Source organism: Lagenorhynchus albirostris, chromosome 1, assembly GCF_949774975.1.
Source record: "Lagenorhynchus albirostris chromosome 1, mLagAlb1.1, whole genome shotgun sequence".
NCBI classification, from domain to species: Eukaryota; Metazoa; Chordata; class Mammalia; order Artiodactyla; family Delphinidae; genus Lagenorhynchus; species Lagenorhynchus albirostris.
In genome coordinates, this window is record NC_083095.1 from 178,245,896 (window position 1) to 178,261,129 (window position 15,234).

General features: G+C 36.5%; 1 protein-coding gene across 1 annotated transcript in view; it reads right to left on the reverse strand.

Annotated features, from left to right (window-relative positions):
* The window catches only part of NEBL (nebulette), a 109,231-nt gene that overhangs the window by 88,449 nt on the left and 5,548 nt on the right, over positions 1-15,234 (reverse strand). The window contains exons 3-5 of the mRNA XM_060164890.1: positions 12,534-12,638; positions 10,498-10,608; positions 312-422 (exon numbers count right to left, since the gene is read on the reverse strand). Of these exons, the coding sequence (XP_060020873.1) occupies positions 312-422; positions 10,498-10,608; positions 12,534-12,638 (327 nt within the window). The remainder of the gene's footprint in view (positions 1-311; positions 423-10,497; positions 10,609-12,533; positions 12,639-15,234) is intronic.

The window sequence follows — 15,234 nt, forward strand, 5'->3', positions numbered from 1 at the left end:
TCTTCTGCAATTCTGCACTGTAAACCATGGGAGTAATGCCATCAAGTCACAGAAGTTCTAGGAATTGCTGTTAAAAAACCCAATTTCCCAAGTGCCTGACATTTTGAAGGCACTCTACAAGGTTCTAATAACAATTGACAGAATAATTCAGATGTGCTTCTGACTGAACACTGGGACATAAAAATAAAAGAAACTTTGAAGTTCTTTTTGAACAGGAATGTTGTAACATTTAAACTTCAACAACATACCCATCAGCCCTGATGTCAGTTAACTACAATTTTCCAGAAAATCATGAGGAATGGCTTGCTTACGTGACTCTGGTGCTTATTCACCTCCATGGCATGTTTGATCTCAGGCGGTTCCTTCATGTGGGCATAATCTGAGAATCCTTTGGCAGCATCGTGCTTCTGCTTGTAAGCAATCTTAAGAAAAACACAAATAATTGTTACTTTCATTTACAGGTGTATGAAATTTCTTACCTTTGAAATTTCAGTGTTCCGTTAGGATTTCATATAGTTGAATACCACCATTAATGGTCAAATTTGCCTAAGCTTCTACAACAAAATAATATACATAATACTTTAATCTTTGTGCTTCTGTTTAGACTCCTAATTCTAACTCTTTGTCATTTATTTCAAACGTCTTTGTCCACACACTGAAATCCCCACTCGCATTCATGTAGCTTCAATCTCAGCTACGGTTTTGGGAAATCTTCCACATCCAAGAGGTTTTAGGGTCATAAATGTTCAAGGTTTGAAGCTTGGGAAAGCAAATGACAAAACTGGGGAAGTGACTGGATATTTAAAAGTGAATTGTTCATTTTTTAATTGATTGTTATGCTTTTATGGAGGCACAGCTATAATAGAATATAAACCTTATTAAAAGCCCTAAACTTTGGGAGAAAATATAACAAAATTCTCACATATGTCAAGCCTTGTTCTCTGTCAGGGAAATAAGCATCATAGCGATGCCACCCATCACCACCATATTAAATCTGTCCCACACAGGGTTGGAGAGAAGACATGAGAATAATCAGAAGTACTTCAGAAGTAGAACTAACCAACCTCAACAGAGTTAGAAACTGAAGAAGATCCATAAGACAGCAAATTATCCCCTTACTCTCAGTCTAATGCCATATTATCCTATTTATTCCCTTCACGAGTTTAAATTACTCAGTTTAATTTTTGTAAAATTACTTATTTTCTGTCTTCTCGTACTAGAATATAACTGTCTAGTTCAATACCTGCTCAGAACCCAGAATAGTGCCTGACATAAACTGCAATAAATATTTGCTCAGTGAGTGAAGAAATAGGACCCCAGAAAAGATCTGAAGAGATTATAGTCGAAAACTTCCCTAACATGGGAAAGGAAATAGCCACCCAAGTCCAGGAAGCGCAGCAAGTCCCATACGGGATAAACACAAGGAGAAACACGCCGAGACACATAGTAATCAAACTGGCAAAAATTAAAGACAAAGAAAAATTATTGAAAGGGAAAAATGACAACATACAAGGGAACTCCCATCAGGTTAACAGCTGATTTTGCAGCAGAAACTCTACAAGCCAGAAGGGAGTGGCGTGATATACTTAGAGTGATGAAGGGGAAGAAACTACAACCAAGATTACTCTATCCGGCAAGGATCTCATTCAGATTCAAGGGAGAAAGCAAAAGCTTTACAGACAAGCAAAAGCTAAGACAATTCAGCACCACCAAACCAGCTCTACAACAAAGGCTAAAGGAACTTCTCTAAGTGGGAAACACAAGGGAAGAAAAGGACCTACAAAAACAAACCCAAAACAATTAAGAAAATGGTCATAGGAACATATATATCCATAATTACCTTAAACGTGAATGGACTAAATGCTCCAACCAAAAGACACAAGCTTGCTGAATGGATACAAAAACAAGACCCATATATATGCTGTCTACAAGAGACCCACTTCAGACCTAGGGGCACATACAGACTGAAAGTGAGGCAATGGAAAAAGATATTCCATGCAAATGGAAATCAAAAGAAAGCTGGAGTAGCTATACTCATATCAGATAAAGTGGACTTTAAAATAAAGAATGTTACAAGAGACAAGGAAGGACACTACATAATGATCAAGGGATCAAACCAAGAATAAGATATAGCCATTATAAATATATATGCACCAAACATAGGATCACCTCAATACATAAGGCAACTGCTAACAGCTATAAAAGAGGAAATCGACAGTAACACAATAATAGTGGGGGACTTTAACACCTCACTTACACCAATGGACAGATCATCCAAAATGAAAATAAATAAGGAAACAGAAGCTTTAAATGATACAATAGACCAGATAGATTTAATTGATATTTATAGGACATTCCATCCAAAAACTGCAGATTACACTTTCTTCTCAAGTGCGCATGGAACATTCTCCAGGATAGATCACACCTTGGGTCACAAATCCAGCCTCAGTAAATTTAAGAAAATTGAAATCATATCAAGCATCTTTTCTGACCACAATGCTATGAGATTAGAAATCAATTACAGGGAAAAAAACGTAAAAAACACAAACACATGGAGGCTAAACAATACATTACTAAATAACCAAGAGATCACCGAAGAAATCAAAGAGGAAATCAAAAAATACCTAGAGACAAATGACAATGAAAACACGATGATCCAAAACCTATGGGATGCAGTAAAAGCAGTTCTAAGAGGGAAGTTTATAGCTATACAAGCCTACCTCAAGAAACAAGAAAAATCTCAAATAAACAATCTAACCTTACACCTAAAGGAACGAGAGAAAGAAGAACAAACAAAACCCAAAGTTAGCAGAAGGAAAGAAATCATAAAGATCAGAGCAGAAATAAATGAAATAGAAATAAAGAAAACAATAGCAAAGATCAATAAAATGAAAAGCTGGTTCTTTGAGAAGATAACCAAAATTGATAAACCATTAGCCAGACTCATCAAGAAAAAGAGAGAGAGGACTCAAATCAATAAAATTAGAAATGAAAAAGGAGAAGTTACAACAGACACCGCAGAAATACAAAGCATCCTAAGAGACTACTACAAGCAACTCTATGGCAATAAAATGGACAACCTGGAAGAAATGGACAAATTCTTAGAAAGGTACAATCTTCCAAGACTGAACCAGGAAGAAAAAAAATATGAACAGACCAATCATAAGTAATGAAATTGAAACTGTGATGAAAAATCTTCCAACAAACAAAAGTCCAGGACCAGATGGCTTTACAGGTGAATTCTATCAAACATTTAGAGAAGAGCTAACACCCATCTTTCTCAAACTCTTCCAAAACATTGGCAGAGGAAGGAATACTCCCAAACTCATTCTATGAGGCCACCATCACCCTGATACCAAAACCAGACAAAGATACTACAAAAAAAGAAAATTATAGACAAATATCACTGATGAATATAGACACAAAAATCCTCAACAAAATGCTGGCAAACAGAATCCAACAACACATTAAAAGGATCATACACATGATCACGTGGGACTTACCCCAGGGATGCAAGGATTCTTCAATATACGCAAATCAATCAATGTCATACACCATATTGACAAACTGAAGAATAAAAACCATATGATCATCTCAATAGATGAAGAAAAAGCTTTTGACAAAATTCAACACCCATTTATGATAAAAACTCTCCAGAAAGTGGGCACAGAGGGAACCTACCTCAACATAATAAAGGCCATATACGACAAACCCACAGTAAACATCATTCTCAATGGTGAAAAACTGAAAGCATTTCCTCTAAGATCAGGAACAAGACAAGGATGCCCACTCTCACCACTATTATTCAACATAGTTTTGGAAGTCCTAGCCCGGGCAATCAGAGAAGAAGAAGAAATGAAAAGAATCCAAACTGGAAAAGAAGAAGTAAAACTGTCACTGTTTGCAGATGCCATGATACTATACATAGAGAATCCTAAAAATGCCACCAGAAAACTACTAGAGCTAATCAATGAATTTGGTAAAGTTGCAGGATACAAAATTAATTCACAGAAATCTCTTGCATTCCTATACACTAATGATGAAAAATCTGAAAGAGAAATTAAAGAAACACTCCCATTTACCATTGCAACAAAAAGAATAAAACACCTAGGAATAAACCTACCTAGGGAGAAAAAAGACCTGTATGCAGAAAACTATAAGACACTGATGAAAGAAATTAAAGATGATACCAACAGATGGAGAGATATACCATGTTCTTGGATTGGAAGAATCAATACTGTGAAAATGACTCTACTACCCAAAGCAATCTACAGATTCAATGCAATCCCTCTCAAATTACCAATGGCATTTTTTACAGAACTAGAACAAATCATCTTAAAATTTGTATGGAGACACAAAAGACCCCAAATAGCCAAAGCAGTCTTGAGGGAAAAAAAAACGGAGCTGGAGGAATCAGACTCCCTGACTTCAGACTATACTACAAAGCTACAGTAATCAAGGCAATATGGTACTGGCACAAAAACAGAAACATAGATCAATGGAACAAGATACAAAGCCCAGAGATAAACCCACGCACCTATGGTCAACTAATCTATGACAAAGGAGGCAAGGATATACACTGGAGAAAAGACAGTCTCTTCAATAAGTGGTGCTGGGAAAACTGGACAGCTACATGTAAAAGAATGAAATTAGAACACTCCCTAACACCAAACACAAAAAATAAATTCGAAATGGATTAGAGACCTAAATGTAAGACTGGACACTATAAAACTCTTAGAGGAAAACAGAGGAAGAACACTGTTTGACATAAATCACAGCAAGATCTTTTTTGATCCACCTCCTAGAGTCATGGAAATAAAAACAAAAATAAACAAATGGGACCTAATGAAACTTAAAAGCTTTTGCACAGCAAAGGAAACCACAGACAAGATGAAAAGACAACCCTCAGAATGGGAGAAAACATTTGCAAACAAATCAATGGGCAAAGGATTAATCTCCAAAATATATAAACAGCTCATGCAGCTCAATATTAAAGTAACAAACAACCCAATCCAAAAATGGGCAGAAGACCTAAATAGACATTTTTCCAAAGAAGACATACAGATGGCCAAGAAGCACGTGAAAAGCTGCTCAACATCACTAATTATTAGAGAAATGCAAATCAAAACCTCAATGAGGTACCACCTCACACCAGTTAGAATGGGCATCATCAGAAAATCTACAAACATCAAATGCTGGAGAGGGTGTGGAGAAAAGGGAACCCTCTGGCACTGTTGGTGGGAATGTAAATTGATACAGCCACTATGGAGAACAGTATGGAGGTTCCTTAAAAAACTAAAAATAGAATTACCATATGACCCAGCAGTCCCACTACTGGGCAAATACCCAGAGAAAACCATAATTCAAAAAGACACATGCACCCCAATGTTCATTGCAGCACTATTTACAATAGCCAGGTCATGGAAGCAACTAAATGCCCATCGACAGATGAATGCATGAAGAAGATGTGGTACATATATACAATGGAATATTACTCAGCCATAAAAAGGAACGATATTGGGTCATTTGTTGAGACGTGGATGGATCTAGAGACTGTCATACAGAGTGAAGTAAGTCAGAAAGAGAAAAACAAATATCGTATATTAACGCATGTATGTGGAACCTAGAAAAATAGTACAGATAAACCTCTTTGCAGGGTAGAAGTTGCGACACAGATGTAGAGAACAAATGCATGGACACCAAGGGGGGAAAGCCGCGGGGGCGGGGGGGATGGTGGTGTGATGAATTGGGCGATTGGGATTGACATGTATACACTGATGTGTATAAAATCGATGACTAATAAGAACATACTGTATAAAAAAGTAAATTAAAAAAACAAGAATAACTAAACGGATGAGAATAAAACAAGAATAAATTAATGAATTATTTTAAAATTAATTTAAAATATATATATTAAAAGTTTAATAATAAGATACTAAATGGAATTGGAATTACTTGGCACAGAATAAAGGTAACTTAAAAAAGAAAAACTAGAACAGTGGTCACCAAGAACAAAACAAGATCTAATTTTTATTGAAAGAACACAGTTACACTTAAGGGAAAACTTTTTACCAACATGAGCTCCTTGAGAGCTGTGTCCGTATCTTACATATCTTTTAATATCCTGTGCCAGTCATACTGAATGACACAGAACAGAAATGCAATAAATGTTTAGTGAATGAATGAATAAATGAGTTTATTAAACATTCTCACGAGCTTAAACTCCTCGTAGGCTTTAATAAGTAGAATTAACCACCCACTTAACTTAGATAATATACTTGTCTAAAGGATTAAAGTGATAATTACAAAAATAATTTTTTTAAGTAAAAGCATCCAATCCTACCAAAAAAAAAGGGAACGTCATCTAGCACAAATATCAATGTTCAAATCCCTTCTCTGGCTTCCCCCACCGAGCTTTTCTTGAAAACTTCCAGTGAAAGAGAACTCAACCTGGGTATCACAGTCTCTAAATTTTGAAGATGCTGATACAAAGTTCCTCCTTTAATGAAACTCAAGTCTATCTCCCAGGAGCTGCATCCATTTGGCCATAAGGGAAGAATCTGGTTCACAGGACAGAACTCCAAACGTGGGAACACAGCTGTCAGTGGCTTCCATTCCCCATACCTGTCTGTGTAGATTAAGGTACTGAACCCCTGTACACTCTAAACGCTCTCTGAAGTACAATTCCAACTTTTCCACCTCTTTCTTAAGGTGTCCACAATATCCCAGATATGGCCTGACCTATCCTAATTAGAACTGTTCAGTTTAATCTAGGTTATCATCTCAAATGTGCTATATGCTATTAACACATCCATGGATCACACCATTTTCCTTTTGATTACTGTGTTGAGATTTCTGTCAGCTAATGCCCCTAAGTCTTGTTCACTCCTGCTCAGCCCTGTTCCCACATCTGGTTGAGTATTAGGCCTCGCATACAGCACCTCACATTATTCCAGGGATAATTCATCTTGCTAGAGTCTGTCTGTTGATTTAATCCATCAGGATATCTAATTCTGATGAACTTATCGTTTACATTTTCACTAATTAATTACGTTAAACAGGATACCCATTAAGAACCTCCATTCAGACTGAGAAAGTCCATTATCTCAGTTTCATTACATTATATATTATAACTTGTGGGAAGGAAGGAGGAGTTTAGTGAGTGGCCAAGTCTCTCAAGCCAAGAAACAACTTCTATGAGATCTGTTATAAGGAAAAAAAAAACTAGCATATGCCTGTCTCCTTTCTGCTGGATGCCTGGTTGATTTGGCGTTTTTGACTGATACTTGTGAACTTATAACCAATGCAGCTGATCATTTTGTGGGTTATCATAGAATGGTGAGTCATCAAGCACAATTTTAAAAGGCACTCTTTCTTAAAAAGGCTATGTAATTTTCTACTTGCAGCATTAAAATAGTCATTTCATTTATAGCTGCTGCTAAGCACCACTTTAGAATTAAGATTACATCAAATTGGAGGCAGCTGAACTTTATCATATTAATTTTCGCCCTTAAAATAGCTAATGGAAAATTATGTCACACTAATAAATTTTCTGATAAATTTGATTTCTTAGGATTTGTCATTAATGCGTGGCATTTCCCTAGATTAATACTGTTTTCTTCCAACCTTGTGAATTAAGGTTGCTACGGCACTAGATGCCTAACTAGTGGAAGATACTTGCAGTAGTCTTATATAAATTATACGTAAATATGTTTACGCAAATAATACACACATTTATGTTATATATTTCATCTTATATGTTTATATCTCATATATACATATATTTCTGATTTACAGTATATTTCATAACTACTATATAGGTAAATGTACTTTTAATCCCATAACACAGGCAGCCCTGAAGCTCCTGAAACAGGACCTTGTGGCCACTGTAGATAAAAACATAAGCTCTCATAAATCTCCTCAGGTCGGATGCCTGAGTAGCCTATATCACTTCTGTGATAAGGGATTATTTAGTCTCTGCTTGAGATAGCTCTGGTGAGAAGGGTCACAGCACTTCATGGCACAGCCCATCCATTTCCAGAAGATTTCTTTGTGATCTTTGCCTGTAAAAGTTTTAATGAGAGTTATCTAACAACATGGCTTCCTAAAATCTCCACATCTGTCTCTCTCTCTTTTTTGTAAGGCGTTTCTTCCTATCAGCCATTTTCTACAAGGAGTATTAACCTAGCTAACTTCACCTCATCACTCTAGTTTGGATGTAAGCATGTGAGAATGTTTGCAAATTGATTTTAAGATAATATTTTGTTCCAATGTCAAAAGTTTAGGATACTTTTCAATAGAAGTTGGAACACAGTTAAATTTTAGTATTTGCCTAATACTAATACTCTAATTCAGGTTGGCACAAATCTGATACTATTTGGACACAGTAAAAGGTTAGTTCTATAATTATCACAGACACTATCAAATAGTTCTACTTTCTTGCCTGTCTTATTAGGCAATTGAGAATTGAAATTTTAACAATAATAAAATAGATTTATGTAAATCTAAAGAAATGTTATTACAATTACATAAATCTTTGAAATAGATACCTTCTTTGGAATCCAGGTTTTTCCTTTCTAACAAGTTCAGTGACTATAACAATGGGCAGTGATGTTCCTTGAGAGCACACATAAGGGTGCATATTCTAATGTAAGTGATAACCTATTCTGGAAAAAAAGAGATAGATTCCAAAATGTACAGTATGGATTATTTTGTATGTTAAGTTCTATGTGCACATATTTGTGTACTATAGATGTGTTTATGCCATAAAAATTTGAGAAAAGTCGTGCCCTTCCAAAGCAATTGGGATATAAATACCTGAAAATCTTACCTTCCCAAGTATAAAAACAAGAAAAGATTGTTTCTTTTCTTTATCATGTAATTGCTGCTTATTATTATTATTATTGCATAAATGTTGTCAAATATCAAGTGTTGTAATTTCTTGCTTTATAAAGTAGTCCGTGTGATCAGCAAGTGGCTGGGTTACCAGGTGTTGGCAGGAAAAAAAGGGGGCATACTAGTCATGGTCAGCCATGCAGAACCCTGGCATATATTTTTAGCTTCATGTGCAGAGCTGAGATTAGCTTACTGCCAAGCTGGGTACATAGTGGACATTTAAGTTTGTGATAATGAAGTACTTAAAGATATTCTGCAAAGGATAACAATACTTGGTATTGTTCAAGAGTAATCTATTTTCAGACTATTTTAAAATTATCTAGGTATCCTCTACTTAAAAGTAAAAAGATTCTGAAAAAAGAAGTAACTTGTTTAATAAGAAAAAGAGGGATAGAAATAGTAAAAAGCGGTGGTAAGGGGTATAGTTAAGAACCCAGACTCTGGAGCCAATCTATCCATGTTCATGTGCTGGCTCTGCCATGTATTAGCTGTGCAACCTTGGGCAAGTTACCTAACCTCTCTGTGCTTCAGTTTCTACATCTCCAAAATGAGGATATTTCATGCAGTTGTGAGGATTAAATGATATAAATATATGTGAAATGCATAGAACACTACCTGACACATAGTAAGCATTTCTTTGTATTTATTATTATTAACCAAAAATGTAGCATGAAAAACATGAACTATGTAAAAGGAAACATCCCCTTAGAAAGGAAATCAGTAAATTGAACAAAAATCCATTTTACAAGTGTTTACTGAATCCTCCCTGTGTTCCAGGGACTGTTCTAAGCACAGAGGTGGAGCAGGGAACAAGACAGATAAGGTCCCTGCTCTCTTAGGGATTAATAAAGTAGCCAAAAAAAAAAAAAAAAAAATCAGCTCGTGCTATGAAGAAAACAAAGCACTAATAGGAGTGAGAAAGAGGCGAAATATTCTGCTTTGAAATTCTGTTTTAAGAAACACAATAGATTAAATGCATTAAGGATTCCTTCTGTGTTGATGTACTATAAAAAGAAAATTACGTGGATTCAAAATGAGTTTACATGATGACAGTTCTTAAGTTCATCTGCAACTTGCAATCACTAAAATGGCCATTTCCGCCTGGTGGAGGCTCTTCGTTGGTAGCCTGAGATATGCTACCAAGTGAAAAACACCATCCACGGAAAAGAAATTCAGGAACCACTTGTCTAATTGATGGAGCACAGATCTGTGGATCCTGAACTTAACCATTAATTTTTTATGCAACTTTTAATAAGCTACTGGAATGTTCTCCCCTTAAAGATCATAGTTAAATTAAAGACTAGTTTAATATTTGCTATAAGATTGTAATCTAAGTAAACTGTCTAAATAAGATTCGAATTTGCTCTATTAGTAGTGGTGAATGGAACTAGGAAAAACAGCGTCATGTAACTGACATACTGGCAGGTCCTTGTCATTATCTGATTCCACCGGCGACAGCTGACAGCACATGGATCAGTCGCTTCCAACTTTTCACTCCGTATTTAATATCTAAGACAAACAACTCTTTTTAAAATGCTAAACAATTTGTACTTGGTATATGTTTGGTCTACACAATTATATAATAATTCAGGAGAAGCACACCTCACTCTGTAGCTGTGTAACTTCTCTTGCAAAGACACTGTCAATGGTGGCTGGCATCTGCTTATAAAGAGAATTGGAAAGGTCCGCCTTAATGGTGCCTTTGTATTTTGCCTGGGCGGGGAGAAAGAAAAGGGAAAAAATATCTCTTAGCTTTTTTTATTGTGAATGTTGAAAAAGAATAAAACAGTACTTTCTTCAGAAACAGAATCAGTTAAAAAATATAAAGTCCATTTTAATCGTAGATACTGAACCTGATGAACATATTTGAAGAAAGAAAAAGAAATCCAGTTTATCATGGTAAAATCTTTAAATGAAACATGCAAGAAAATAACGACTGGGAGAGGGGGGTTGAACGATGGGGGAAATGGGTGAAAGGAGTTAAGAGGTACAAAGTTCCAGTCATAAAATAAATACACGGGGACATAAGGTCCAGCATGGTGACTATAGTTAATAACAATGTACTGCACATTTGAAAGTTGCTAGGAGAGTAGATCTTAAAAGTTCTCATCACAAGGGAAAAAAAAGAAATAAGATGTGTGACTCTGTGTGGTGACAGGTGGTAACCAGACAATCGTGGTTATCCTTTCACAAGGCATACAAGTATCGAAGCATGTACACTGTGCACCTGAAACTAATAAAATGTTAAATGTCAATTATACCTCAAATTAAAAACCTTAAATAAATTTGGTAAAAAGTAATAATGACTATTTTTCTGTTTAAACCCATGCACATTTCTCAAAGTAAATCTATTTGTGTGTATTGACAATTTCATGTTTGATCAGCAAAGAAACATGAGAACAATGAGACATTTAAATTGTTCCAGAAAACACAAGTCATTAGAATTTACAGTCTAGAACCTGAATGCAAAGGACAACATTCCTTTATTCAAGTCCTCTTAACTCCTTCCACCACAATGGCGGGGTGCAGGGGGTGCTTTTTTGCTGTTTGTGCACCTTCCCACGTGCAATCTGCACTGTCTCTAAGTGATCTCAATCGTTACTCATAAAGGGAGACACTCATTCACTATTTACTCTTGGGAACATTAAGTTCAAAGGAACATAACAGATTGCCCTTTTCCTTTTCTCTGTGCAGGAGAACTAATAGCTGACACAAATAAACAAAACCGTGGTTTTCCCCACTCTGTCCACAGGTCCCTGCTGTTACTCCCACTTGGAGCTAGATTTGAGTGCTGATTTATTGAGCATATAGCCTGCGTAAGCCTTGCGTTCCCATAACTCTTTGGATTTGGGTACTTAAAATTTACCAATTTTCTTCAAAATGTTTTCACGTTGACAGAAATAATCTCGAGAATATCATATTGATCTTTTTCCAACATAACTTACAAAACACTAGAGGTCAGTCATTTACAACACTATCTAATCATCTTCCTTTCAAGTTTATCTCTTTGAAATGATATATTCACAGAAACCAGCAGTGCCTCATCACAGAAATTACCGTTAACATTGTGCTTTATAAGACAACATAAGTTGCAGTTCTAAATGCTCTCAGAAAAAGACTCTATGATATTTCAGCTGGAAAATGAATGTAGTGTATTTCTCACTCTATGGTTTCATAACAGGTATCTCTGTTGAACTGATCCTACTCAAAAATAGTTCAAACTGATTTAAAGTTACTTACCAAAGATACCACATTTTATGGAATCTGTTGGTTTCACTTATTTTCAAAATTATATTGAATCATTTATATCTAATAAAGTCTGTTAAGAAATAAAATAATGGAACTTGCCAATACTTTCTATTGAATAAAAATATCCCTTTTTTAAGAGTAATTTTAGATAAATAAGAAAGGGTTAGAGTCAAAATAGGCATATAATAAAATACATCAACCATAAATAATAAAACTTATCAGTTTACATGAGTTAATTGACATAGTGCACAGAATTATGTAATATACAGATATTACCAACATTCAGTGGTGTTATCGAAAATATTATTGTCTAACTTTCATGCACAGACTTTTACTTACATAAATAGAAAAAGAAAATGAAAGCCATTTTGCACGTTTTGATACCTTACCTCAGAAATAAAAGCGCCAATACGTTTTACATGTTTTAGCATAGGCGTGTCAGTCACAAATGTACACTTGTCTTTAGACTTTTTATACTCTTCTTTATAATGGATCTAAAAGAATATTTTATATAAGGAGAGAAAGAAAAACAATTTTAATGCTCCTTTTTTGAACAGAAGAATTAACTTGAGAAAATCTGTTTTCTGAAGTAAATACTCCAATGTGGAAGGATGCTCAAAACAGGCCAAATCAAATAAACTGATATCCAGCCCAGAACAGCAAAGGTGATGAGGCAAAGGCGGGAAAAGGCTGCTCTTTACATAAGCCAGGGTCTAGTTATCATCAAGGATCATGTGCAATGGCTAATAAGAACCTACCGTATAGCACAGGGAACTCTACTCAATGCTGTGGTGACCTAAATGGGAAGGAAATTCAAGAAAGAGGGGATATATGTATACGTACAACTGAGTCACTTTGCTGTACAGCAGAAACTAACAAAACACTGTAAAGCAGCTATACTCCAATAAAAATTAATAAAAAAATAAAGTTAAAAAAAAACAACCAGGGGCTTCCCCGGTGGCGCAGTGGTTGGGAGTCCGCCTGCCGACGCAGGGCACACGGGTTCGTGCCCCAGTCCGGGAAGATCCCACATGCCACGGAGCGGCTGGGCCCGTGAGCCATGGCCGCTGAGCCTGCGCGTCCAGAGCCTGTGCTCTGCAACGGGAGAGGCCACAGCAGTGAGAGGCCCGCGTACCGCAAAAAACAAACCAAAAAAACCAACCAACCAAACAAACAAACCAAAACAAGGATCATGTGTATTGGACCCACAGTAACTGTGGGTCCTGTTTGCCCAGCTTGTTCAGCATGATTATTAAACGTTCTCCATTTCACTCATACACTGTCCTAGTTTATTGTTACTTTTAAGCCACAGACCCTAACAGGTAAGCCTACGGTCAAACAGAAACATAGCTGCCTACCTCTAGGTTTAAAACAAGGCGTCACCAGGACAGATGTAACCAATTGAGAAGAGGCAGAAATTAAACAAATGGAGAATACTTCTAGCATCATTAGCTAGACATGCTGGCTTAGAGGAAGAGGCCTAAATTGTGGCCACAATGGGCTTCCTGTTACTAATTACTTATGCTCAAATCAAACTTACCCAATTTATGAGCACCCACAGGCCTCCCCAACCTCCTCCCCACCCCCAAGCATAGAACCCACCCAGAAAGCCTGCCACCTGGTGGAGATCACTGCAGAATGCCCCCTGTGGCAGGCAGAGGAGCTGGGCAACGCTCATTTCTTCTTTCCAACTCACTAGTGAAAGGAGTCACTCCTTTCCCCCCGGGGAGAGGCCAGAATTAATCTGGGGGAAGATCCCACACGGACACATGAACCAAAAAGAGGGACCTAAGATAATCCCCCTGTCACACTAACAGCCATCCAATCTAAAAACTGACCAGGCAAAACTTACGACTAGTTGAGAGGATGAAGGTAAGTTGCTAAAAGTTGTATCACCCTGTAATAAAGTCATGTTTATCTACCCAAGACTATAAATACTTAGGCCAAAAAAAAGTCTTAGTTCAGATGATAAATTACATGGTCTCCCGGGACCTCCCGGGTGGTCCAGTGGTTAAGAACCTGCCTTCCAATGCAGGGGACGTGGGTTCGATCACTGGTAGGGAAACTAAGATCCCACATGCCTCGGGACAACTAAGCCCACAGGCTGCAACTACTGAGCCCGCAACGAAGAGTCCGTGTGCTGCAGTGAAGGCCCAGTGCAGCCAAAAAAATAAATAAATAAAAATAAATAAAATAAAAATTAAATTAAAATATAAAAATTTTTTTAAAAAATTACATGGTCTCCCTAATTACAGCCTAAAAGTGAAGTTTAATTGTATACACTACCTGGTTCTTAAAGATCATGACTAATACTGATGTTACACTTTAACATGACATAGAGATTTTACCATATTCAAACCTGATTTGAGGGGCATTATTTGACCTGAGGTATAACCAGACACGAACATACTAAGTAACATTCTTTTAAAATGCAGTATCTCACGGTTATGACTCAGATATTAGATGCTGACCACATTAAACATTTGCTTTATTCATGAAATCAACATTAGAACATATTTATCTTATCTGAGCACTAAATTGCTTTTTTTTTTCTTCTCAGAGATTAGCCATAATTTTAGGTCTCTGCAAATCACCCTCCTCAGTCACTAGTAATTAAACCGTTAATGGCAGTATGATGAATAGTAGGCTATTTTGATCATAAGGAGAAAAAAAAAAAGGTATCTCCGTTATATAATTAAGTGTGAGAGAACATAAGCTATCATTAGGCTTAAGTCTGGCTCATTATTTTTATCTTTCGCCACCATCTCTTCCCTCTCCCATGCACATGCTTCACCGCAGCGCAGAGGTATGTGCTATGGCTACAGGCCCCCTGATAAGCTCTGACCTGAGCAGAATGTTCAGGACAGGCGCTCGGGATAAGGGTGAAGTAGTTACTTCCTTTACTATGCAGGCAAATAGTTCAGTCTTAAGTGTGCTCTCCATTCCCTTCTCTGGTCTTTATTTAAAAGATACACACACACACACGTATTATATGCTTATTGTCACTCGCATTTCTAATGAATTTTACAATACGAGTGACAACAAGTAAATGATCTTAAATTTTTATATAAAGAATACTACATATTAGTA